The sequence below is a fragment of the Blennius ocellaris genome (genome assembly GCF_963422515.1).
Source record: "Blennius ocellaris genome assembly, chromosome: 19".
Classification (NCBI taxonomy): domain Eukaryota; kingdom Metazoa; phylum Chordata; class Actinopteri; order Blenniiformes; family Blenniidae; genus Blennius; species Blennius ocellaris.
The window spans coordinates 16,534,322-16,562,253 of record NC_137668.1 but is presented as its reverse complement, the minus strand read 5'-3'; the positions used below and the strand labels follow the sequence as shown (position 1 = coordinate 16,562,253).

The window sequence follows — 27,932 nt, the reverse complement described above, 5'->3', positions numbered from 1 at the left end:
TGTGCATTAAAAAAAGTTTATTTTCCATCAGTTTATAACAGACTTCTTATTTCAGTGCATTTTCTTTTTTTAAACTTTCCAACATTTCAACTTGAATGATTTTTCAGCATCACAACAAAGTGCACAAAGATTGATTCCAACACAACACATGATGGCTTCACATGAAACATCAGAGGGTGAAGAGTAACAACGTCAAGAGGTTGGATTTTCACTCATTTGTTCGGGTACGTCACACTGTTCAAGTTGAGGGACCACGCGTCCTTTCTTTTTTTTTTTTTTTTTCCTCCTTCAAAATCCAACCAAACAATCAGTGTCATGAAGCCGGGATGACCCCTGGTGCAGTGAAAGCCGTAAGGCGGCTTTGCTTTAGAGTTAGTGTCTGCTCTGTGAACCCGGCTCTCGTCAACCTCCATCCAACCGGGCTAACAAACAACGGTAATCCAGGCAGGCCGCCCTGCTTGATACAGAAGTTTCAGGTTCAATCAACAACAGCAGGAAACCAAGAGCAACTTTCGTGAAAGGTAGGCCCGGGAAGGAAAAAGCAAGAGAGATGGGAGAGAAATGCGGGGTGAATCACAGCCTGGTTCGCAGCAGCAGCAGCTATTAAAAGTGAGGGGAGAGAATTTGAGTGAGATCTTCGTTCGGGGGCTGAAGGGCTGTAAAAACACACACCAAAAAAAAACAAACTGGAGTGTTACACGAACAGGTTGAGGCAGCGGTGATGTGACGGCATCACGGCTGACCCTCGGCTCCTCCCGGCGGTAAGCTGTTCAAAAATGCACCCAAAGTTAATCCCAGAGGTCGCTCTGCGGCGGCGCAGCGACACCCGGGGTGACTTCGGGTCACACGAGGTGGTGTGTTAAGATACAAATACACAACATCGACATGGCGGCGTGTGGGACCGCACCAGAGGCTTCACGTGCTTAGATAAGTGCCCACGGAGCGGGTCATTTGAGAACGGTGCTGCCGAGCGCCACAGCAGATTGAAGTCGTGTTTCAGCTCAGCTGGAGGTTTTGTGCATTGGGTCGTGAGTGGAGAAAAGTCTTTAACTCGATAAGTTCAAAACAGCAACGCGTGATGTCAAATGACCTGCTGGCGTTCTGATCAGCACCCCCCAGAAATACATAGTCAACTTAAAATCAACTCTGGGGCCTCGTGGGCCGCCGTCCTGCGTGTTCTAACGCTCTCTCTGCTGCAATCCAAGGATGACGTCATCATCAGGCTTGAAAAAACACAAACAAAAACAATAACAAACCCCTTGTTCAGTCTTCACCGAGCGGATCTCTTATCCGTTTCTCTCCTATCTGCTCTCCACACCCGGAATAACAGAAAGTCACTGCCTCATGTGGACTTGTTGGGTTTTCTCTATAAGAGTGCCCTGAAATGACTTTATTGTTTTCAGCGTTGTATAAATAAAGTTGCATTGAATAGATATATTGCATTCAGGTGTTGCAACTGGGAGAGACCTAAAACATGCAGGACTGTGGCCCATGAGGCCCTCTGGTCGAGATTCTCATTAATCTACATGAGAAAAGTACTATTAAATGCTGTCTCTCTCAAATTGGTCATTTTTAGTTGAACTCCCCGCCTTCCTGATACTTTTCACATAAGATATTGACGTTAAAGTTGGGATCCACAGTCAAAAAACTCTTAACTTCTCATTAGATGGTTTGAAATATTTAGTGTTTATGAAGACGTGTTTATTTTCTCAAGGTCATAAAAACAAACTTGTCAAGGATTTTAAATACACACTCAAGTGCAGAACTCCTGATACGAGCAGTGAATTCGATCTCCACGATTCAGATTCCATTTCCGATTCTGCTTAGCGACTTGCTTCTTTAATCAATTCCTTTTTAGTTTCTCTTTATTAATTCTTATTTGGAAATAAAACCTGCAGTATGAACAGCAGAGGACGAAAACGCGACATTCATTCAAAGTTATCTCTGCTTGTGTGCAAATGTTTCTGCATCGTGGTCATATTTCTTTCCTTTGATGAAGTGTGGAAATTTGCGCTGAAGATCGTATTGTTTGATTTAATCTCAATCACACAGAATTAAACTTGGTCCCACAAAAAACCCCTAGATTATTCCCGAAGCTTTCTCCTTCACAGTTTGGAGTTCGCCGAGCGACATTAGCATGCCCGGTGTAAAGCCACTAAAACACGTCAAGCCTCTGGTTTGGTCACTCACTTGCATTCCAGAAGACGTTAAGACATTTAATGGTGAGGTAGATCTGACCTGGAAGAAAGAAAAAAACCCAGAAAGAATGATTATTCCAGGACATACGCAACATTTCAGCCTCACGACTCATCAAGTGGACCTGTTGGGGGTGGAAAAAAAAACAAGTTAGAGAATTTGTCCCAGCTGGTTTTATCGATCGAGCTCAACACTACCGTATATTCTGATTTTACCACAAAGACAATCACATTAACATCTGACATAGTCATCTGTTAAATCTGAGAGTTCCCTCTAAATATTAATAAATAAATGTAAGAATCTCTGAAAATTGAGATACATAATGGATCCAATGTGAATCTGTTCTTGCATTACAAGACACAGCGTCTTATATCGATATCACTAGGAGCGGCATTGCCGACACGCCTCCAAATCCACAGGATTTACCAGCACACTATTTACAAGTGTAACCCATAGATGTCGGGACAGTGAGTACATCGAAGCGAGAGGACAAAAACCTCCACGACAGAAAACAAACAAAAAAAGAAAAAGGAATAAAAAACACAAAGAGTCAGTGAACGGCCAAACATACAAAAAAAGACTTGAAACCACTCAAGATTGACAAAACAAGAAGGGAACGTTATGGGGCATGTTCAGACACCTCACTACTGCCCCCAGTGGTGACAATCCCACACTTGCATCTTCTTTTTTGTTTTTTTTCCTTTCTCCGTCAATTTGGTGCGCTCAGACTTATCTCGGTTGATTTTTAAGGGAAATACCACAGAATTTGTGAACGCGATCCCACACATGCAAAAGGGGCCGAAGCCAATAAGGACTTGTGAAGGCGAACTAACACTTCTCAAGAGTCGGGGACTTCAACCTGATGTCATCCAGATGCACAACTGCGAGAATTAGTTGACAGTAAATAAATGACGGTAGACTTTTAATTCACATTTATCTCTCGAGTCCAAAAATATACTTATACTTTAGGTTTAATCTTGCACATTAGTATGACATCCTGGTTTCATTTGCAGGCCAAATTCCCATGTGAATTCCAAAGCAGATAAATTCAGCACTTAAATTAAGTGATATTTCCCTTAAACCTTAAGAAATAAGAGTATTTTTTTTTTTTTTGGGTGTCAGATTTAGTGTTTAAAAACTGCAAAAATCGATCGACCTGCAGATTGTAACAATATCATTTAAATTGGTTTTTAAAAGTTGTATAATATGATGCAAGTTGAACTTACACAACATCTAAGGCACAAAGGAGTTTAAGTGTCACAAACCATAAAAAATACTTCATCATGGAGGCACCAGACACATGGACATCACAGAAAACCACACATCTTTGGGCTAAAGTTCAACCGGCTTCACATACCTGCACGTTGACGGTATATTGGCCACGTTTTTATTTTTTTTTCTCTCTCTCATTTTTCCCTTAAACTCTTTGTCTTATGAACAGAAATGTGGTCCAGTCAAGTCTCTTTTTTGGCTCTGAAGTAGAAACAAACCACTTATAAAAATGATTTTTGTCTGGACACATCAGCAAAGATTTACATATTAAAAAAAAAAAAAAAAGGTTTAGCTTTGATACAACTTGAATAAAGAACTAAAAAAAAGAAAAAAAAAAGAACATAAACACTGGGAGAAAGTTCAGGTATATTTATGTACATGACTACATAGATAATGGTTGTCCCCTCGATTTTATCTGTCACCTTCCGTTAAATGTATTAATTCTTAGCTCTTGTACAGAAAAAGTGGATCGACTGTTTAACGGAATAAAAATGTTGTGTATTAATCGCACAGGCTCACATAACAGGAGCCTCAAGCTTTAAACTGTATGTCGGTTGACGATTGTGTTTTATGACAATCAACTGGAAGTTTGACAAAGAAAACTTTTAGTGTTAAGAGAAGTGAAGCGTTTCCACTGATGAAGGAGCATTTTGCAGATGAGAGGCCAAATTAAAAGAGAAACAAAGTCATGGAGCATGTGAGCAGCATGTGGAGCCTCGAGTGTTGAAGATACCGATGGTGTGTGTGTGTGTGTGTGTGTGTGTGTGTGTGTGTGTGTGTGTGTGTGTGTGTGTGTGTGTGTGTGTGTGTGTGTGTGTGTGTGTGTGTGTGTGTGTGTGTGTGTGTGTGTGTGTGTGTGTGTGTGTGTGTGTGTGTGTGTGTGTGTGTGTGTGTGTGTGTGTGTGTGTGTGTGTGTGTGTGTGTGTGTGTGTGTGTAAAAGTATTAGTTTAATTCCACCTCACTTTAATTGATACCACACGCTTGATATTAAAGGAAGTTTCTCTCAGTGTCACTGCAGCCAAGCAATGAAGCACGAAACCCGACAGGCTCACAATGACAATAACTCCAAGACAAGTGTGTTCTCACAGACCTATGGAGAAGCATGTCTGTCCAACAAAATGAGAACAAAACGTTAATTCTCCCAAACACAACAAGGTGTACTTTTAAAAAAAATCCACTACCTCTGCACTCTGTCACAGCACACAGAGCAGTGATTGAATTCAAACCAATTCATAGTCATACTTACAATTAAAATATCAAATACCAAAACGCAGCAAATATTTAGTCAAAGAAAAAAAACAAAAAAAGACACGTCCAACAAGCTTTAAAAGACAGTCAGGAGAATGAGCCAAAACAATAAGCTACAAGGGAGGATTTAAAGACTCAGCATCAGAAAATCTACACCAGTCACAACATTGACCCTTCCTCAAACACTGGGAAATGAACCAAGAACAATGGAAATGTATCGCTACTGTGCCTGAGTGCACGGCATCCACAAGATAGCGCCATTGGCCAAAAAAAGCCGACTGCAGGCTGCCTGGACTGAAACCAATGAAACAACAATCCTGATCAAATGCTGCCATCTATAGAGGGAGGACACACCCGCACACACTATGCGAGGAAGGAGACGCCGCCTCGGCCATACTCTGCATGGAACCTCAGCACGGCACACAAACAATAGGAACAGATTATGAAGCCTCTGTATGAAAACTAGTTTGATGTGTTTTTTTTCATGAATCTATCTGATGAGGGGAGCAACCATTATCCCATGATAGCTTCTCCAAAGGGTCTGTATAAGATGCAAACATTACCACCGAGAAAAAAGAAAGGAAAAAAAAAAAAAGTTCCACAAACTACATCCAAGTAGGATTGAGGGTCCAGTGCCTTTCCAGTGCTGTTTTACAACTACAGTCATGTGGCGGGCAACGTCAAAACAAAGGCATGCTGGGAGGTAATGTCTTTGTGTTCGCTGTTCCCAAACGAAAGCGGCTTGATGACGAACGGAGTCTGTGTGGCCGACAAGTTTCAGTGAGCCCACAGGGAGATGGGAGACATTTTCCTCGGCCCGGGGCGGCGCTGCGAATGAGAGGGTCCCACGTCGGAACGGAGCGCCGTCTTGCAACGACCCTCCCTGGCTCGAGTGCGCTCCTCATCCGTCAATCAGCGACACGTCGATGTGGGATAAATCAATCATGTGCCTGCGTGTGATTGCGATAATAATGTTTGAAACACTACGGCCTGAGAGAACAATGCTTACAGCACTGCACAGCAGCTTCAATCTTTCTCCACTACACTGGATGAAAGTAAAACTATCAACGATGGTGTTTACAGAGGCGGGCGACAGAGAGAGAAGAAAGTTTAATTACCGATGGAAGCTCATTTGGAAACTGGCTGCGTGCTGGGGACTGGAAAATTTGGCCACTGCTTTCCTCTGCTGGGGCATCATATTAAACATCTGCGGCACAGAGGAAAAGACACACTGAAAACACCTGCATGCTTTTCTCGTCCGGTAGAGGGAGTGAGGGTGGTGGGGAGAACAAAAATGATTTATTTCTGGAGCCTAACATACCTAAAAAAAGTCAACAGGGGGCGATACAGCACCACACACACAGACGATGCATTGCTTCCAATCCAGTGGGTCCATGTAAATATTTCTTGAGCGTTTTTTCAGAAATGCATCTTCAATAATAACGATGCACAAACATTTGATTTTGTACAGATTCGTGTGGGTGGCAAGCCAAGACACTCAGACATATAGAGAAACACAGGGAGTTCATTACCTCGATGGGCCCGATGGACCGGAGGAGGTTCATCAGCTGCATGTCGGTTGTGGATGAGGAGAGGCCCTCGATCGACACAACGGACCGCTCGCTCTCCACCACTCTTGGGCTCTGTCTGGTGGGCATGCCGCGGCCTCGACCCAGTGGACCGCCTCCTCGACCTCGACCGCGGGCCGACATGACAACCTACGACCGCACAAGTGGGGAATATTGACCACGTCGGTGGAATTTTTGAAGAGAACGGCAGCAGCAAAAATACAAACAAAACCTTTTTCTGCCGTTTGATAGTCACGTTGACGTGTTCAGATGCTTAGCTCAAAGGTAAAAATTTTAAAACGCAGCTGCTTTCCCCTCGCACTCTTCAGGCTTCCGCGCAATTGACTCATCATATTTCTACATAGAACATCAATGTCAAAACATGATGCAGGTGGCATGCCATATCTTCATATGAGCTTGTGAGTGAGAGATACGCTTCCTCCGCTGCAGAGGAAGAGGAGGGGGAGGGAGATTCCCCCTAAAAGAGAGGAGAGGAGGTAGCAGGAATATGTTTATGTGTGTATCGGAGGTGGGGGCATAAAGGGAAAGGGAGCCACGCGAGCGTTATGGTGGCTGCCTTACCCTGTCAGTGTCAGTGAGTACGGTAACGGTGACAGGAGCCTGGTGGTGACAGGCGTGCAGAGAGGCCAGGGGACCTTGTGTAGCCCCCCGTGTTACGCTGTTTTCAGCTTGTCAATATCACCGCACCTGGCACATTGTCCTGTCTTATTACAGCTCCTGCTCGATTGGTATGTCTCCTGAATGCCAAAGCAATGCCACCAGCATAGGGCAACTTTACAGGAGACATTTTGGCACAGGCAGTCTGCCCTATTAATAAATATGTTTTGGTGAAATGGTTCCCGGTGTCCGCAACGCCAAAGAAACCGAGGGCTCAGTTATGACATACCCGGTTTTGCTGTGGGTTGCTCATGCCTCCCCGGTTCGCCTGCGGTGTGCCGCCTGGTCCCTGTTGCTGCGGTCCTGTCATTGTAACCTTCCTCTGGATGCCCTGATTGAGCGGCGGTGCTGGCCAGTTGCCTTGTGGCGGTTCAATCCCAGTGGTGGCCTCAGGCTCCTTTCCACCCTGCATGGGGATGATGAAGGACAGCATCTCCAACTTAATCTCAAGTAGCAGGGAAAGAAATAAATAAATACTCATGCCCACATTCAAGCATTTTTGTGGATGGCAAAGAGAGATGCAAGGCCACATCTACAAAGCAAACTAAAAGCCTGTCAGCATCAGGGCAGGATTCCTATCAGACGGGCTGCAGAGAATAAAGATCAACCCAACAAGGTGATGGTCTCATTATCAAATAAAGTCACAGCTCGACTCTGTTGACATGCAGCAAGGAATTGAAGGTCGTTTCTTCCCCAACTCGGCAGAAGGATGTGACAGATCAATACAAGGGAAGAAAAGAGGCGATATCTCTGACCTGTCTCCAGCTGAGAGTAAATGGATTAATCCCTCCTATAGAAATCACAGCTCCTGATTGCACCCATCAAATGCTAAGCTGCATTACACTGGAACGACAGCAGCTCGATGTGTACCCCATCCCCCTCCCACACCCCCGTCCTCCTCAGCTTTTGTGTCTTGCGCCGCTTTGTATTATCCCTGATGAAAATATAATTTGCCTCTTATCTGTGTGCCTAAGCCATACAAATCCAAATCCTCAAAAGTGGCAACTTTCTTACACAGGTATTATGTTACTCTCCTCCCCTACCAAAAAAGATTAATTACAAGGGTTTCGGATTGGCATCTTTTGTCGCCTCGCACCTGAGAGATGGGTAGACAACGCCACTGAGGGTTGACAGAGAGAGAGAGAGAGAGAGAGAGAAATAAGAAAAGAAGAGATAACATTGTCAAGCTCCCGTTGATGACAGCAGAACAATGTGAAAGCATCTCAAGCATCTTCCTTTCACTGCATGCCTTAGCTGGGTTTTTTTTTTCATAGTCTCATCTCTTTCTGCACTTCACATCCCATTCCCTTTTTTTTTTCCCTCCTCTAAGATGCGGTACATCTGATAGCTCTGCGCAGGTTTCCATTGAAGCAATGACACCCAGTTATCTTCATCTGCAGCCAGCCTGTGATTTTTGGCTCGGAAGCTTGATCCTTTGGGATGAAGTCGGAAAGCAGCTTATTTCAAATACTATCACATCCAACCAACAAGTCTCATCAGTGACAAGTATAAGTGTTTAACATGCAAGCCTTTGTGGTTTTTCAATAAAGATTAATGTGCAATTAGGGCCCCGGCAGTAACTTCTCAAACTAGTATAGAATAGACAGCCGTGTTAATTTCGGACTTTATTGGAGTTACCATCAATCTTATTTCGTCCCCGTCAAGGCCTCCGTCTTAAAAAAGAAAAAATGATTTCAACCTTTAAAAGCAGTGACGAGGTGTCCCCGACTCAACAGATAAATGTCACACCGCCCGCTTTAATGCCTACAGCTTTCCTATACTCTTAAGGTAAAACATATGGGAAAGTATTGTGGCTTAAATACCAGTTCTCAAAGCTTTAGAGAGGGAACTCCTAACAGATCAATTTTGCTAAAATGACACAGACATCACTGTGTCAGTCCCATAGGTTAGATATCATTTCAACTACAAAACAGACAGTGAGGGCAATCAGTGGCATTTCCTTTAAAAATGATCGTTTCCCCTGTGGTATAAAACCTGCTTCAGAGAATCAAATAAATGTCATACCAAAACCTAAAAGAATGTGTCAGATCATTAAAGAAAAAAATAATCGTGTGCTCACCGCTCCACAAAGTGTGACGACTCGGACTTTTTGTGCCACCTGCTGGCCCTCCATACTGGGGTTCTTGGCCCGCTGCATCACAGTTCGCTTCGACCCGGGTTTAAGTCCTTGAGACATAGCCAGCGAGGGGATCACTGACGGAGTTATAGGTATGTTGTTTTGTGGAACTTGAATGGGTTGGATCTGAGGAAGAGGTCTGTTTGGGTTCCTGCGTTGCTGGGGGAACTGTTGCTGATTTTGTTGGGTCCAATTCCATTGTTGATCTTGATCAGGCCCTGGAGCCTGCTGCCCGCTGCCTTTCGCCATCTGCAGACGCGCCTTCACATTGGGACGCAGTAAAGGAGACTGAGGAGGGCCGCCGGGCGGATTGATGTTGCCTAGATTAGGGATCTTCAAAGTGTGATTAAATGGTTGTTGTACTCTCTGAGGGAATTGTCTGGCCTGCTGTGGCTGCAGCTGCTGTGGCTGCAGTTGCTGCGGTTGCTGTGGCTGCAGTTGCAGTTGCTGCGGTTGCTGTGGCTGCAGTTGCTGTGGCTGCAGTTGCTGTGGCTGCAGTTGCTGTGGCTGCAGTTGCTGCTGTGGTTTTTGTTCCTGCTGTCGCTGCTGTGGTGGAAGCACTTGTTGCAGTGCTTGCTGATGCGGCTCTGTGCTCTCCATTTGTGCAGGAGCCGGGCCCTGATTGAGTCTTTCAAGTAGCTCCTTCTTCCTGACACCAGCCTGCATCTGTCGCCGCAATTCTTTCCTCCTCAAGATCTCCTCCCTCAGACGCTTTTGCTCCTCTATCTTCATACGATACTGCCGCGTTTCCTCATCTTCATCAGGGTCCTGTGGCATAAAACACAAGTTGAAATACAGTTTCTAGTTTGCACTTAATGAAAGAGGAACTGTGGGCCAGAGTCCCTTCTGAATCAAACTGCTGCTGGCTATCAAGCAATACCCAGAAGACAAAACTGTACGGGTCTCTTCTTTCTCACCGAATGACAAAGATGCAATCAGCAAACACTCAGAAAAATCATTATTACAGTAAATTTGCATTTTGAATGGGTTTTTCAGGTCGTTGACAAAGCGCTAACGTCATTCTAAAGCTGACCTGTGGTTTGATGTTGGGCGGCGTGCTTGGGATCTCCTTGCGAACCACCGTTCTGCCTGCTCCTCCGGGCTGCATTTCAGTCCTTGCAGCGACTTGGCCTCTTCCTCTGCCACCATCAGACATCCGCTGAGCGATCTGCCCAGGACGCATCCCCTGTGTTGTCCTGGCAACAGGTTTGATGTTGGCAGCATGGGAGGTGGGGGTGGTGGGGTGGCGGGCACTGTTCGTGTTTGTGTTGCCAGGTGCTACAGGGAGCTCCCGTAGGTTGCTGTTGCGCTGCTGCATTTGCTTGGGCATTGGTGTATTCTGAAAAAAAATGCAAAAAAAAAAGATATTTCTTTAAATCACTCATATTTTAATACATCATTATTGTTGCTTTGTATTTTCCTCCATGCTGGGTGTTTTTATAAGGAGGGACTAAATAAAGTGGATCACGTAGAGTCAAGACTTGCGCGGCGATAAAAATGCAACAGTTAGAGCAGAAAATAGATGAGCTCATATGTTAATCTCTCACCATCCTCTGCCTGTTGGACATGTTGCGCTGTTGGGGGTTTTGAGGGTGGGGAGTCATCTGCCTGGGGCTACCATGCGCCTGCTGTTGATGGAAAGGATTCTGGCCATGGTGGAGAATGGGGCGAGGCTCGCTGAGGTTTAACTGTTGCTGCTGATGGTGGGATAACTCCTGCCTGTGGTGCTGCTGTGGCTGGTGCATGGGCTGATGGGGTGACAGTGGGTTGTGATGTTGAAGCTGGGAGACAGGAGGCCCATGCATTAAGCCCTGAAAGTAGAAAAATATAAGCAATTAGAGTTTCAATTTATTTCAACCGAATTGATTTCTATTACACTAATATATATTAATTTCAACAATGTGAGGAGCAATTTCCACATAATTCAGCTCTCAGTAATGTCCTTTGGTATCAAAATAGCGGAACTACAATAGCAATCCAATCACTAGAGGGCGCTCTTGTCTGTGCCTCCTGACCAAATGCAGAGCTGCCTGCCATGCGGCTTTGCCCACAACACTTCAGTGGCAGCAAATACAATTAATTGTGTTGTACGACCACATTAGGAAAGCACAGCCAAGAATCATGACAATGAGGAAGCAAACAAAGGACAAAAATCTATTGGTTGTAAAAAAGCACTTACTCTTAGTCGTACCTGCATCCCAAACTGAACTTGTGGCGGGGGGAAGAGGTTCCCCTGCTGGCCAAAAGGCTGACGAGGGCCCATGAAAGGTCTGGGCTGGTTAGGGGGGCCACCTTGTTGATTCAAGTTCATCATTCCCTGGTGACTTTGGTGGGGAGGGAGGTTGGGTCTTGGGGCTTCTCTCTGAAACAGTCCTAGAGGGCCCTGAGCCGGCTGGTTAAAGGATGGTCCTGGCGGGCCGAAGCCCATGTGACTCTGGCCGGGCAGCTGCTGCGCCTGGTGGTGGAGGTTGTTGCCGCTGCTCATCAGAGGGCTGGGGCCCTGGTGATCAAACATGTGCTGCCCCGGAAACCGGCCTGAATCTGGGCGCTCTGTGAGCAGACGAGTGAGGGGAATAATCACAACGCAATAGCAGAGATCAGAGTTTGTTTTTCCTGAAGAGTTAATGTTAAAATACAAGCAACTCTATTTGTAGATGTATAACTTTATGGCACAGGTTGTAAAAACAACAACAACAAAACCAACAACAATTAAAAACACAGCAACTCTATTCAGGTAAAAAAAAAAAGCAAACAAACGAGTAGGGTTATTAAATCTGCATCAACACTGAGTATTTGTTCAATTCTGTTTCCATCGGTGATATATATATATATATATCCATATGTATACACTTATGTGTATATACACACACACACAGATACAAACACACACACACACACACACACACACATCATGCATTTAACATGAGTGGTGCTAATAGAGCAGCACCATAAAGCCAGCAGCATACCCTGTAGGTATAGCACCAGTGGTAATGATGAATTGGGTTAAATATGCTAAGAGAGCTTTGTAACCCTCATCAAGGCTGGATGTGAGACTCACCTCCCATAAAGAGTGGCTCTCTGTCCTGAGGACCTTGAGGTGGCTGGTTTCTAAAGGGCTCTATGTGATGAGGGGGCCGCTGGGGCTGACCAAAATTACCAGGCATGTGTTGCTCGAAGTCTCCCGGTCCCTGTGAAGACACAAAAACTCATGAATTATAGGCCATTCTGGGAACTCAATAATCACAAACAAATTAAACTAATGAAAAATGGGAATATGTGAGGCACTGCATCGAGCAGGGAGCGCTTGTAATTCATGTACCGGGGTCTTTAAAGAGATGCAAAATCTTAGGTTGTAAACATCAATATGCATGCCAATATTAAAGAAACCCTTCAGCGTGAATTTGTGAGCAAACCTGCATTAATGTTATTTGGAGCTTTGTTGATAAAGCTTCTAAGAGCCTATCTCTAACAAGGAAAGGGCATTTCAAGAGGGGATAAGTGCCCTCATCTTTGTTTCAACCACTCCGTATGTTCGACGGCTTTCTACTCATTGCATGCACGCTACTCCCAATCTGTCTTCCAAGGAAAACTAGATAACAAGCATTTAATCCCTCCTTGGAATTCGAATCCCCCTCATAACTGTCTCCTTTATTCTTTTAAGTATCCATCTCTGTTGAAAAATTAACCTGCTATTCAACACGTGGCACTTCCACAAATGGGCGGCTTGCCTCCTCGGAGCCTATTGTAAATTACTTAAGATGCTATCAAGGCCTAATCCATCTTTATTCCACTGCTGTGTGGAGGTATTTAACGGGGAGAGGTGTTAGAAAACGAGAAGGCCAGAATCCCAAAAACTTGCTTAACAAAGTTAATCAAAGGAGCTTACAAAGACAGAATCACAAAGGACGCACCGATCATACCGTTCTACAAAGGTCAGGCAGGAAGGTTTGCACAATGAGGACTCTGGTGTCCATATAATACCTCTCAAAGAGCACTGCTCATCCTCTCACTTCTAATCCCTGACAGTCTGTGTGCTGTTCAATATGTACTTGACGTCGGGACAGTTCTGGAGGGATAACCAAGATGAATACAACCGAAAGAGGCCAAATGTCAAAGTATTTAGTTAAATATGGAAATGTTAGTTTAAAGAGACCTGTTATTGCATTATCAATAAAAAACTATTGGCAGTTTATTGAAATAATTTGTATTCACCACATAAACCACATTGTGGAGCATTTATCTATCATTAGACAGGCTTGAAATTCTTTCCAACTGGGAATAATACAAATCAAATCAACAATGTCATCAAGAGGTATCACCAGCGTACAAAAGGACAGAGGGTCCTAAATCTGGCTCACACAGATGGTCCATTTTAATTAGGTTAGGTTCTGTTGTCCATTCTTCTCACAACCTCCCTGCAAAGTTCCGACAAAAACTGTACAAATGTGCAGAAATGAAATAAGGCAGTTCGGAAGGCGCAGAGTGGTCTTCATCCAATTGTTCTTGTGTGTATTTACTCTTTACTTTCAAAAGATTAAAAACTATTAACAGCTTTTTGAAACCATCCTTGCTTTGTGCCATATGCCGCAATGTATAAAACTATACTTGCTGCAGGAAAGACATCCGGTGTCAAAACTAGCAACGCCTGTGGTACCAGCTGCAAAGACTTGCTGTGGCAATCATTGCAAAAAAGAACAATGGTGCATATATCATAACTGTAATCTTTCTTTCATCTCCACCGGGGCAACATAACACAACAATATGAACCCTGAAATTAACAGTAGAGGGCGCCATCATTTCTCATGATGAAGCAGTGATAGCTAAACTGCATTAACATTTGCGCTTTCCTATGAAGGCGAGTTCTTAAAAAACTGTGCAAATGTGGAAGAAGCATGCGATTGCTCATTTCAGTTTCGTGAGAAACAAAAGGTAGTGGTTTCTTGAAAAGTAAACTAAGAAAAGATTCTCAGTTGTTAACAGGTTATTATGCTTTTCGATTTTTTTTTTTGAGACCTTTGAAATTAGTTAATTAAATGAAAGGATATCTGAAATTCAAATCACTGTTGGACAGGTAAAATGTTGCCTTTATTCACCCTCTTTGATGACAGATTGAGAACATTTCTCACTGTTGGCTTATTCTGAATGTAATTAAAACAAAATTTTTATTTTTCATTTTATTGATGAATCATTTGATTGAGATTCAATTCTGACAATTATTAGCTTCAATAACGTTGAGGCAAAAAAAAAAAAAAATGACTGCATAAAGATTCCTAATAATGACTTTAATTGGCACTGGGATTAATATTTCAAAACCAGTCTCCGCCAGCAAAAAAAATGTAATTCAGTAATACTAGAGGCTATGACCCCCCCCACTCGCCTGGCCTTTTAACAATTAAATTTGATGGGATGATAATGTATGATAATCATGAGTAATCAGGTGCCCACTGATAAATGGATTGTTGCCGGCTGGTATGTCACCTGCATTTCAAATTGTGTCCTTGGCAACACCAGCTTAAATGGGATTGACAGCTGGGGAATCCAACACTATGCTGTTCATCAGCCCGGTTGTCTGCATACGCTCCCCACCCATCTTCCACTGTCTGGTAAGAGCTAAAGCACCTCACTGCATCTGTGCTATTGATCTCCACTACAATCACAGACCCAAGGAAACAGGAATACCATGAAACAGGCTCTGAAGGTTAAAAAAGAAAGTAAATGAAAAGGAATATTTTTTTATTTTTTTGACAAAGATCAACTTTGCTGTGCCAAAGCCTGGCTCGTTTGGCAACACTGCTTCAAATCCACATGAATGCAATTGGATGCAGCAATTTCCCCAACAGCTAATTTGCATAAATCCATATAAAATGCACTTTCCAGAAAGATGTCAGTCAGTACCAGCACCACCTGATGCCTGAGCATCATTAACTACAAGGATGGCGTAACTTAAAAGTGCCTTGGCTGACTTTCCAGTGAGCCATATCCCTCAATACAGTAATTACGTTAAAGGCATTTCTGTTATCCCCTGGATGGGTTCTTTGCGAGTGAAATAAAGGACCTTTTCTTACAAGAAACTACTGACTTAAGATCCCTTTTCTCCGACGGTGAAATTCAGCCTTCAAAATACATGGTTCAAAATAGCAAAAGGCTCACCCCAGCCCCATCAAACCACCACCACGTTTCACTAATTCAGATACCGCTCAAAAAAAGGTCTCTGTGCCTTTGGCACAGAAACTTGTGGAAAGTGAATTTTAACAGGCAGTTTATCCTGGTTTCACAATTCCATTATGTGCCAAGATGGCTAGTCTGAGCCCCGGCCCATCCATGAAGAGCTGCTAAGTCCCGCTACTGCAGACCCAACCTCAAAAAGTCTACTGCCTAAAGCCACTATCACGCCTCTCCAGTTGTGCAGTCAAGAGTCCTATCAGTGTTTACAGATTTACTTTAACAGTATTTTGGCCGGGGCAGACAGTCTAATTGAAGCAATGATATTGCCCTGACAAAGAGGGACGCCAACCGTGTGAGGGAGGGAGAGAAAGTGAGGCGAAAGGGAGGTAGAGGAGCAGCTGCTACTCACAGGGAACCTCTGAGGACCCACAGCAGGTCTGGGCTGGCTCTGAGCAGGAGGCATCAAGGGCACTGCAATGAGAGAGAGAGAGAGAGAGAGAGAGCGAGAGAGCGAGAGAGCGAGAGAGCGAGAGAGAGAGAGAGAGAGAGAGAGCATGCGAGCGAGAAGAGAGGGAGAAACAGAGAGCAAGAGAAGGGGGTGGACGGGGGAGGGGGAGGAGAAAATGAAAATGAGAGGCAATAGGCAGAAGGGGGTGGTGATAGTGGAAAGGAAGGAGACCATTAGACATCTCCACGCTGAAGGCACTTATTCAGTTAAAATGTAGCGTAGAGTTGCGACTCAAATCTTTACACTGTCGGGCAAAGAGCAGGGATAATAAAAAGTGAAGAACGAAGTAAATTCAACAAACAAAGAGAAATACTGTTTGGGGAAAAAAAAAAAAAGAAGACAATTCAGTAAATTGGGAGGCTTATGTTGTTGGCACTCAGCTTTATAGCAAGAGAGCCGTCAGCATCTACAGGCGGTAAACAGATACAAATATATGCAATACGTCTGAAATATATCACACGAAAACAAACACATGGACACAAATGCACAGAAAAATCCTAACCACAGGCACTTCTTAACCCTCAAGATGCCATATTTCTCTCAGGAGCAGAACCTGAACCTCGCACACTAACTAACGCAATTTTATCTCGGTGTGGATGGAAAAACCCATCGAAGGAAATGAAATGGTGATGCTGCCAGACCAAGGACATTTTTTTTTTTTTAAAGGAAAATCCATTACTTGCAAAGGAAACTTTTCTCCTGTCACTAGGCCGCCAACAACAAATTGACATTCTTATCCAGATACCTTTGAACACGTTATGTGAAGAACGTGCAGCCAGAACAGGCTGCTGTTCCTCAACAGAGCAGCTTCCGAAAGAAGCAGCGCTGCAGTTTTGCCCCTCAAAATAGAATTTATGTGACTCCATGTAAAGAGAAAACTTACAATATCTATTAGACAGGCTAAAAAAATGCATGCACGCAAATTCTACACTCAGGGCTAGCAAACTGCTCCCTTTCAGACACAGTGGCGAAAATGATTCATACATATACAGTATGTCATTCAATAAAACTAGAATTACAATGTGGCAACCAGGTTTTATTTCAATCGGAAGGCTACTGTCAACCTGTGATGACTGCTATATGGACACAAAGCTCTGCTTTCTGGCAGGTTTTGAATTTTCCATTTTTCTGAAATGGCCTGGAAGTGATGGTTATAAGAAGTGTGCATTTCAAATCATAGTGACAGGAAAGGAAATCAGGTTTGACGATATATGGGGCTCTGTGGGGGTAATTCAATGAAATGAGATGGTTGAAGTCGTTAATCGCAAAAAAAAAGGCTAATTTTTCAATTACAAGTGCTTACTCAGCACAGTTATTTGATGAAGCCACTTCACAATATGACCAAGCATTTACAGCAAAAGCTTGCTATTTATGAATGACAAATTGGTTTTTAAACGGATGGTTCAAAAACCAGACAGTAAAATAAAAAGCCCTTGGTTCGAGGTGGATTCTTGTACCTTGTACAGGGGTCGACGCCGGTCCTCTGAAGTGGGGATTAATGTGGATGTTTTTAGGCTGCGGCGGCTGTTGCTGGTGATGCTGGGGGAAGTTGGGTGGCGGGGAGCTGATCATCCGCGGTGGTTGCTCCATCTGGGGTCGCAGTGGCGGAGATCGATGGGACAAGTGGGGCGGGATGAGGGGCTGAAGGGGTTGCTGGGACAGCGGACGCCTGTGCTCTTGGAAAGGAGGGGGCCCTCGCGGGCGCGAGGGGTGGTGCTGCTGTGACTGCAGTTGCTGCTGGTGAGGCTGCTGATGAGGATGCATTCGGGAGGGGGGCTGTTAATTGGGAAAAATAGGGGGAGATCGGAGAGGAGGGAAAACCAAAACAACTTGTCAAAACACATTTCTTTGTGAAAGATTCTGATATTATTAGTTGCAGCCATGTGAAGACACAGCCACAAATAAATTCACCGGCCAGAGTCAAGACTGTGTCCTCAAATCCCTTCACTTTAGTCCCTAAGAGGATGAAGAGTACATGTTCCTCGGTCACGTCAAAATACTGCCAACAGATAAAATGCTGGAGCAATAATTGTAGAGTTAAGTGATGTTGCGAATGTTTCTTTGATAATTGGTCAATCCGTTTACCAAACAAACAAACATGCCAGCGACCAAATTAGTCAAATGGTTAAACCTGACAGCGACAGTATGTTGTAAAAAGCAAAGACTCATTAACTGCAGTGGGCACAATGCTTGTGGTGTTGGCATGTCATCCATGTGCCATTAAATTTTCATTCCCAACGATATTGTTTTGTTGTGAATTTTACAGCCTATTATCATTAATTAATACAACCTAAAATAATGCACTGCTGGAGCTGAATGTCATTCAGCCTTGAGATGAACCACTATAAACCCTCTTGGGTCCCTCCAGCTGTGAACAACTGGAAAATTGATACTTGGGTTTACTACCTGAGGCCTTGGGCTGCGTGTTTAAAGAAACCAAACACATTTGCAATATTTTTCATGCGCTGCAAAGTGAATAAAACTATGACTTCAAGGTCTGGTTTATATCTTAACTGTGTGTAATGTTATGGAGCATCAGCTAAAGCATGTTTTTTTTCTCAACACAATATAACTATTAAATTACTATGGGTACAACACATACTCATATCTGCTGCCAATCCCATAAATGCATTGTATTTACAAATGTAGCGTAATTTAAAAGATAATATATTGTTCCTATTAAACAAGATTTAGCGCAAAGAAGTATTGTCACAACACTTTTTGTTCCTTTTTCATATTTTTTTTTTTAACTATGCCTAAAATGTTTAGAATTTCTGACTGAGTTACATTACTGTGGTGGCCCGAGTGTAGAGAGCAGCTTCTAAAGAAAAGCTGAGCCTTTAAAATATTTTGATCTCATTAAGTTGTTTTTTTTATCTCTTTAGAGACTAACCAGTGTTTTAGTTCTGAGTGATAAAACATGATGCATTCAAATAATTTTCTGTTTAAATGCATTCAATTGGACAACTGGATAATAGGTTACCTGCATGCCCATGTTTCCGATGAGCGAGAGCCTCTGGTCCATCATCCGTCCTCTGTTTCCTCTGAAGTCTCCCATTCCAAAACTAGGAAAGCCTCCTCTTCCTCTGCCTCCTCGCCCTCCTCCTCCTCCACTTCCTCCACCTCCTCCTCTCCCTCGGCCTCCATAACGATTCTGCCTCTTCTGTCGTTCTTGTTCCTCAAACTCCATCAAATCTCGCTTCGCCTTCTCTGAAAGTTCTGATGTTTAAAACAGCAAAAGTGAGCCTCAACTTAAAGACTCTGGAAAACAATTGAAATACACATTTATGTCACATCACCCACGACAACAGTGTGGAATAATTTGTACCGAGAGTTTCTGGAATGTTCCTTCTTTTACTTCCTGCGTCTGCCAGTCGCACCACAGCACCGTCCTTCCTCTCAGATTTGAATCGTAAGCGGCCAGACTCTTCATCATCCTCGTCCTCTTCATCAGATTCCTCCTTTGGTTCTTCAGGTGGGGCTTCACTTTCAGCCTGGTGAAATGGATTATTTTTTTTACATTCATTTCACAAAGTCAATCATCTTGACATGTAATCTTCATTTGTTTAACTGAGTTTCTTTATTAAACCTTATTATTCAAAGACATAATGTACATTTTCTGCCGTTTTATTGCTGCTGAACTCATTCAACAGCTTGAGAAGCCAGTTGTGAAATAAACACAGATGCAGCATCTCAGCATACCTCCTTTGTTTCATAGACGTGCCTTCCCTCTGTTTGTTCTTCATCCCGCTGATCCTCTCTCATCTCCTCAGGGTCTTGTTCTTGTTGGACTGTATTTCTCTGAAGAATCCCGTCACCATACGAAGCTTGATATTCTTCATCCTTTATTGACGGTATAGATAATGTGTATTGATAAAGCAGTCAGAGCTCTTTGATAAGCATTCAGCAATTGCTGACGACATCTCTGTCAAAGCTGGAAAAAGCTATCTTTGTGTGTTTCTACGGAAAATGAAAACATCTAATTATGCTTGGCAATGTAGTTACAATGAAAACAAATAAAGAAAAGACAACAGACGAATGACTAACCTGAATATAGGACAGTTCAAAGATAATATACGTTGCTAATAGGACCTAGCGCATATAAAGTTTGAAATAAAATAAAAGACAGAAACCATGGCCAGTGTACACAATAAAATATTACGGTGAGGATTTTAGGGAGGCACCAGGCCATCCCCACCCCTTCCAGACTCAAATTACCATAACAGTGGGAGCAAGGCTTCATTACTATTCCTGACAGCATTTGAAATTCAATGAGATGTAAATGTTTGACATGATATACAGAAATGCAGGCACAGATAAAAACACTCCTCCCCGCTTCAATGATGGTGAAAATATCATTGACTGACTTCTCACAAATCACTCGGTTACTGGCCGCACCGCAAGCTCATGCCTCCATGTTAGAAATGTGGCAGAGATGCAGACATTTCCAGAGATGACAAATCAGTTTACCTACTCCATAACAAGATCTCAGCACAGGCCACGATGCAGCCAGCTTGCTTAATCTCAAATGCGCACCTCAGTCATGAAAGACATTTTCCAAGCAGAGAGTGACACACTGCTGATATAGGAGTTGGTAGTTATTCCACACAATTCAGCGGCATAGCACCCTTTAGCAAATAACTAAATAAGGTCAGACAATGGTGTTTGGTGTTGTGCTCTATTGGCCCGTCAACATCAGCCTATATGAATGCAGAAAAAAGGTAAATAAAGACAAATGGGCAAGCAGCCCCAAAGGAACACAGCAGCTTAATCCGCTAAACTGTTCCACATAATGTTCAATAAATATCACAGTGAAAGAAACATCAAGGCCAGCCACCTTAGTGACCTTGTAAACAGTTATTGGACATGATTCAAATACACTTCTGCACGTCCAAAAATGACCCAAAATCCAAAATGGGCAGCCACTTGCGCTAAGAAGGTCAACATCTTATCTTTGTTTGGAAACGGGAGGTAAGCTAATATATCTCTGTCAGGTGCCAAACACAATCACACCATGGTAAATGGACCATAACAGGCATTTGCACATGTCTTATCTGTGATCCTCTTAGCCTGGGCAAAGAGGAAAGGGAAACGAATGAAAGAGAAACTCACATCAATCATTACAAAACTGTATAGAGTGTCCTCGGCAAGGTCAATAATCTTTTCACCTGCATGAGACTTTATCAGATCCAGTCGAAAGCGGGAGATAAAAGCCCCCCACATTAACCTCTGCCGATTGGCAGCACATCCCCTCAACACAAAGCAGCTTCTTACTCCCCTAAAGATACAGGGCCCAAGGTCACAATGGCACAGGGATTTGGAGGCGACAGGCAGAGCATTACCTCACGCCAAACAAGCCGTCAACAAAACTTTGTCAGCAAGATGGAGAAATTAACTGGCAGGAAGTGATAATGAATCTAATCCTCGCCTGCCCCCTCCCCCCCCCAAAAAAACGCAACCGACATCTCCTTCTCCTGAATAGATTTTCAATCCCGACTGTCCTCTTACCCAGACAAGAAAACTGACATTATCTCTCTAGTACAATGGAGGTTGGACAGGAACGGGAGAATAGTGTGTGTGTGTGTGTGTGTGTGTGTGTGTGTGTGTGTGTGTGTGTGTGTGTGTGTGTGTGTGTGTGTGTGTGTGTGTGTGTGTGTGTGTGTGTGTGTGTGTGTGTGTGTGTGTGTGTGTGTGTGTGTGTGTTTACATGCGAGTAAGCAAATGTGAGAACTCACTTGAAATTCACCATCGATAGGCTCATTGATTTCAATGTCTAGCACTTCATCCTGGTAGCCGTCATCAGCCAGCCCTCCAGTGTAATCCACTTGGTCTTCAGGCATCTCTGTGGGGTCGTCCTGGCTATATTCCCCCGTGAACTCCTCTTCCCCCTCTTGCTGGTATCCCTCCCCCCCTTCATAGCCCTCTGCACCCAGGTTCACAACATCATCTGTGTAGTCTGTCTCCTGCGACTTGTCCTGCTGCTCATAGGATGTACCCAAGCTGTATGTGGCATTGAGGCTGACATCCTGACCGCTGAAAACAAACAAAAAACAACAACCGTGCCAGTAAATACTGATGAAGCACTCACGTAGAAACTGGGAAGAAAAAAAAAAAAAAATAGTCGGCTCTAACTTGGAAAAATAACTTAAAATGCACTGCTGTGGGAATTTGCTTACATCATATTCAAATCTTCATCATCACTTTGAAGAAGGTCGTCATTCAGCTCCTCATCTGATACTTCTGAAGGATTCTGTAAACAAAAATATACCATTATAAAAAGGTGCGCGTATGTACACTTAAAAGGTGTGTGTATGGAAGGCAGGGGACAACCTCCAGCCCCAGAGGATGCTCTATTCCCATGTGGTGAAGGCAATCTGGGCAGGTCAACACTGTGCTTTTTTGTCCACTGTACTTCCTCCTGCTTCACATCAACAATTCCCCCTGTGGAGGAGCCACCTGCTCCAAATCCACTGCTCACAGCTATTTTCTAAATGTTCTACCAACACAATCGCATATAATTTTTTTTTTTTTTTGGGGGGGGTTGTATTTTTCTTCTTGAATACAGGAATAACAGATTTTCCATCCGCAAAACATACAAACCACACAAAACAAGAGTGAAAATCCAAATAGTTTAGTTTATTCTTACCTTTTTACCTGACAGCCAGTCTTCTTCTAACAAATCCTCTTCAAAATCACTGCCAGGGAGAAAAAAAAAAGCCAATAACAGGTTAGCCAAGTAAGAAAAAAAAATGAATCTATTTAATTCTTTATATTTTACTTGGCTTCCAATGGTGCAGTTATTCTCCCAAGTCTAATGTTAGGTCAAATCTTTTTTGTGTGTGCAAATTGTGAGCATGAACCAGCCAGAAAACATTTCCATAATCGTGATATTCATAGTAGATAATCATATTGCTGAAGACTAATCATGTTACCGTGCCAAATATCACTGCCTGTTTCCACAGTGGTACATAATGTGCTTTCCTTTTATTTACAGTCTCAGAGCTTGGGCAGGAAGCAAAAGAAATAATTCAACTTCTCCCAAATATCTTCAGAGAGAAACACACAAAATAAAGTAAGAAGTTGTTTTTTTTCTTAGCTTGACATAAGAGTCAAAGGTTTTTAATAGATTTTGCATAGAAAAGCATGACTGTCTTATTGCTTGATTTAGTATATCGATATAGAGAGATGTTTCACTAAAATACCTAACTCTGGATTTCCATTGCTTCGTCCTAATTCAAAATGTAATTTAGTTGATAAACATTGTAGGAGATACAACCTCACAGAGCTTATAACACATTTCACTCCCCCAGTCCAAACAACTCGCACTTGGATTCCCCCCCCCCACAAAACAAGATAGTATTGTCAATGGCTGTCAGGCATTTTACCTGTCCTCCTCCATGGTGGCATATGTAAGCGTGAGCAGGACAAACAGTCTGGATTTTACCATTGGTATTGTTGATCTACTCAGAATGTGTGCTGAGAAACTATTGACGCCAATCTTAATGCACATGTTCAAGCTGGGTTTGCCCTACTTAATAGGAGCCATTAAAAAAAAAAATGTAATAAATAAATAAAAATCTAATTTTAAAGTGCTATTTTCAAAGACTTGCAACACTGTTGTCTAAACAAATGTTTACTGTTTTGTCCTTGTCGCAAAGTGGAAGCAAGGTTAATGTCATGAGGAGCTTTGTGATCTTTTCAGACCGAGTACGGTAAATAATGTCAAGCTGAGTGACTTGCTTGAGCTGAATGTAGTTTCACATTGCTCCAGTGGAGTGATTATACGCCAGTTTTATTACGTGACACAGTCTACATGGCGGCTTTTTTCGATTTTCGAGATAAAGTATGACCAAACTGCACTGGATTTGCGAGAGGACATGGCTACATCTTTAAGTCATGCTGTTTTAAAAGTGCTGTCGACTTAACCACAGCCACAGGGAGAGGGAGAGAGACTCCTATCTGAAAGCTCTGAAGCCCCAACTAGTGGTGGGTAGCGGCATGACAGTTGAACGGCACCTTGTCAATAAATGAAACACAACTGAGGTGGCAAACATTTAATTGTTTAGCAATATAATTGTGCCCACTTCTACTGGTTTTTTTTAACCCTCCATCATAATGATACACCTCTGAAGCTGCTCTGATCTTCTCTAAATGGTAAAGCCACGCTCAGGGTGGTGTCACACAAAAAACAAAAGGCCTTGTTTGACCTCATTATTTATCCAGTGTTCATAAGGATTTAATATTCAATAAGGGCGATCAATACTGATGACAATAGTACGTTGTCAAATAAATACAGCACTGTTGAGATAAAGGAGAATGACAATCATTTTTACCTCTCTGGATTGTCTTCACCTCTCCTCCTGCGTGACCGTTCCGCACCGGGTTTGTCATATTCGTCGAAGTCGAAACCTGCAACGAAAAACTGTTTTATTTACAATGGCTACACAAAGCATTACAATTTATACTGTACAAAGACACTGAACACAAACTGTACATGTTTCTTTTGCCCCAACCCTGTGCAATAGTGGAGGCCAGCCACCATACAGATGGTGTTTCAATTGCAATTTTCACATATTTTTGTAAACTCGATATTTATCATCTTTTAGCTATTGCGCCTCATCCACAAACAAAACCCTGATCTTTTCATTTGTCACAATACCACCTCCTGTTAGATGACCGAGTGATACAGATCAACAACAACCCTTTGGCCTCCTGTTGGCTTATATACACTCAGGTGTATGTTGCTTTATGACTACTTAACATTCGTCACAGTGGCCCTGCTCAAGGGAGATCAGTAAATAGCAGATAAGGCAAAGGGCAACCTTTGATTCCCAAAGGGATAAACCTCATTTATGGGGTGTAATAAAAAAAAAAAGAGGGGGGGGGCAGGACAAACAGAGGCAGACTAACAAGCCCTCTGGAAGCATTGACCACTTGTTAATATATTAAACAATTCTCGCTTTAAAACTTTTTTTTTTTTTTAATTTGGACACATTAAACAATAATCTGATGCTATCACATATACAAATTAGTAACTAGATGAACATCACGGGTTAATTTTGGATGCTACTCATAATTGGGAAAGAACAACAAAAAAACAGTCATGGCTCCTGAACTACTGAATGTTTCATTGATTTATTAACATAATGATCTTGAATATAAGTGAGGCTGACTCCTCATGATTGTTGGGCCTGAAATGGGCTACAGAATAATAAGACACTTTATAGCAGGGATGCAAAGTTGAGACTATTTTTATTCATTCTATAATAATGACAATAATATACAATATATAATAATAATAATAATGATAATGGGTATAAACCTCAGATGAACATAAGGTCACATTCTAGTCTAATTGTTATTACAAAATATATTCCCTCAATTTCTGTCTTATTCTTTTGAAGAACTCATATTCACACAAACCCACAGCCTCTCTACCCAATTTGTGTCACCATATGATCAGTATTGATCTTTAGCTTTTTGTAACCTTTTCTCGAAAACAAAGCTGTTTTCACTCGCTTTGGTTATTGCAAATAATTAATAAACTGAAATAAATAAATCTCAAGATGGTACAGCAAAAGGCCTGCATAATGAGACAGTGGGCAGGAGCATTGCACTATAAACCTGTAAAACTTGTTCTTTTCTTTGTTGTCTCAGAAACTAATTGTTTCTGAGCCTATTTGTCTTAACTGCTATGCAATGTATACAAAAGGGATGCAGACTATTAAACAGAACAGATTCTTCTGTGATCTTGTTTTTTGTACCTCCCACATTTTCACAAAAAACAATTTCTGAAAGAAAGGCACAAAACAGATTTTGAATGATCTATTCGAAATATTGGTGTCCAGATAGATAGATAGATAGATCTACATCAGAGATGCACTGCAGAATGAAAATTCGATGCAGGGTCAATGACAAAACACATACTTACTGGAGATAAAATTACTTAAAAATCTCTGACATATCAACATAGACATATCTATTGTTGCATTCATGAAAATTGTACATTTGCGATTGAACTAAAATGTGGTAGATTAATACCAACTGTGAGGAGATGACATGAAACTTTCCAAGATCTTACAAAAAACCCTGATTATATAGACTTGTAGAATTATTAAGCAGTAATAGTAAAGAAAATCTAAAAAGTTGTGCATTGTAATTATCAGGCAAAACAAAGCACACTTCAAACTTTACGGCCAAATAAGAGTGGAGTAATTTGGCTCCTGTGATGTGTACATTTGTTTAACCATGTGTATAAGAGTGAGTGTTATATCATTGAGAGCGGAAGTATTAGCCAATAGTAAGTGGATCTCAAGTTACCGAGACCTGTGAACTATCCCCCAGTGAAACACATCTGAAACCCTTCACTGCTTCGACCCTTTGCTGTTATATAAATGGTTCAACACAGGAGCCAAAATACTTTTCCAAAAGACTATTCTGCTCCTTATATCTGTAAAAGCAAAGAGACAAAACACTTGACCTTATTTCATTCTGACTGCAGATTATAGCTCAATGTAATGTAGCCGCTTCAGTTTCCCCCCCCCCCCCAATATTGCCTACTATTGCCTTGTTTCCACAGTCGTCACCTAAACGACTCCAACATGTGGTGCCATTTTGCAGAGCAAAATGGCAAAAACTTAAGAAAAGAGAATGTTTGTGTGCTTAACAATGAAGTTTAGTAAGAAGGCAAGTATTATGGCAAGTTTGAGCTCACACAAATCTGATCATATATTCAGAATTATTGTGAAGTGGTTCTGTGAGTCAGCATTGCCATAGATTAAAAAAAAAAAAGTTTTTATCTTGTACACTTGCAGTGAAAACAACTAACTAACTGGAAGATTTTCTTGTACAGGATATTTTGGTAGACTGAACATATTTAGTCAACTAGAAAGAATCTCCAGCATAATGCAAATATTAGAGGACCGGTACCAATTCTACCACTGACATAAATTATAATATTTTATCAATTTAATTTATGATATGCAATATTTGAGGATACATTATCTGACTTATTGTATTTACAACTCAACTAGGACCTCAAATATTGGTTTATAATCAAACTATTGCGTAACTGTATTTTAAAATGGCTATAAGCTTTCCTGTATTCTGGAGAGGATCCTGGATCTACTTATAAGTAGTGCTGACTCAACTGAACAATTACTTCGTTGAAGCAGCTGTCAGATTTTCCTATCAATACACTTAGCTGGCGCCCAATTGTACTTCGTCGTTTCAGGTGTCAATCGTTGATTATTGAAGTGGAAAATTGAGCATTTAGATATAGTTTTCATATAGTGTACCTCATAGTGGTCACTTCAGATCTGCGCGCAAAATAAAAAGCACACTCAGCCAATAACATTGGAAGTATTTCGCACCTGCCTCCGTCTGCTACAATGGTTAGCTTCTTTCTGACATAACAAGCGCTGGGAAGCAAATGCACACACTCACATACTAACACAAATCAACAATTTCTTCCGTTGTTACGTAATTACAGGAGTTGTACACAATAACACAATACCACCGCTGGTGTGCTTGAGTTGCTCTCGGTTGTAGTTTGAAGTGGAACAACGTGAAATAATTGCACAGCACGTTAGCAGCTAGCATACATGCAAATACGCTATTAAACTGCAGCCATAACAACTCAAATCAGAAATGTAATGTTATCCTCCAGTGTTAACTTTTGTATTAATACAGATCGTTATTACTGTAGATCTTCTGTAAGCCATTATTTGCGCACGCATGTTATTTAACGCCAATTTAGCAACGAGTAACCGTGTATTATGTTAGCTGCTAAGCTAACTCACGTCACTCACATTCATATAAATACTATCGTGGAAAGACTGGCGATTGAATCAAGTTGATTTTTCAATGAAGCATTCTTAAATAAACAAAACTGAGGGCTCCCATGTGGCCTGTCGTCGCCGAGGCCGTGTTTTGAACCGACGTTGGTACGAATGAGCAACATTAGCTCAATTTAGCTCCGCGGCTAACTTAGCATCGCAGATTAAAAACCCTCTGGCGGGACTTACCCTGAGCGTTAGTCGACATGTTGCAAGGCCCGTCCCGCGTATAGTCGCACTACAGAGCTGCAGAACACATTTAATTCTAACTGTTTCAGCTTAATAGCCGTACAAAAACATTGGAAGCCGAGCAAGGGAGCAG

The 27,932-nt window shown here is 42.3% G+C and overlaps 1 protein-coding gene across 2 annotated transcripts; it reads right to left on the bottom strand.

Annotated features, from left to right (window-relative positions):
* Positions 1–5: 5 nt before the first annotated feature.
* On the bottom strand, positions 6–27,932 carry rbm33a (RNA binding motif protein 33a). Of its 2 annotated transcripts, none has more exons than XM_080515024.1 (19): positions 27,800–27,932; positions 24,107–24,182; positions 22,420–22,468; positions 21,950–22,023; positions 21,509–21,806; positions 19,476–19,616; positions 19,102–19,267; positions 18,757–18,992; positions 17,231–17,549; positions 15,675–15,736; positions 12,159–12,288; positions 11,280–11,650; positions 10,648–10,911; positions 10,134–10,439; positions 9,044–9,868; positions 7,193–7,369; positions 6,250–6,435; positions 5,836–5,924; positions 6–5,667 (listed from the first exon to the last, which is right to left on the bottom strand). In XM_080515024.1, the coding sequence occupies exons 1-19, from the start codon at positions 27,816–27,818 to the stop codon at positions 5,619–5,621; spliced, it is 3,837 nt and encodes a 1,278-aa protein (XP_080371150.1). In that variant the 5' UTR covers positions 27,819–27,932; the 3' UTR covers positions 6–5,618. The 2 variants fall into 2 exon arrangements, with proteins under 2 accessions (XP_080371150.1, XP_080371151.1); XM_080515025.1 differs by having other exon boundaries at positions 11,292–11,650.

Coding starts and splice junctions, on each gene's coding strand:
- rbm33a (XM_080515024.1), bottom strand. Junction 22,024..22,419: donor ACTGGCTGTCAGGTAAAAAG/GTAAGAATAAAC, acceptor TTTTGTTTACAG/AATCCTTCAGAAGTATCAGA. Junction 5,925..6,249: donor GGTCCATCGGGCCCATCGAG/GTAATGAACTCC, acceptor TCTGTGCCGCAG/ATGTTTAATATGATGCCCCA.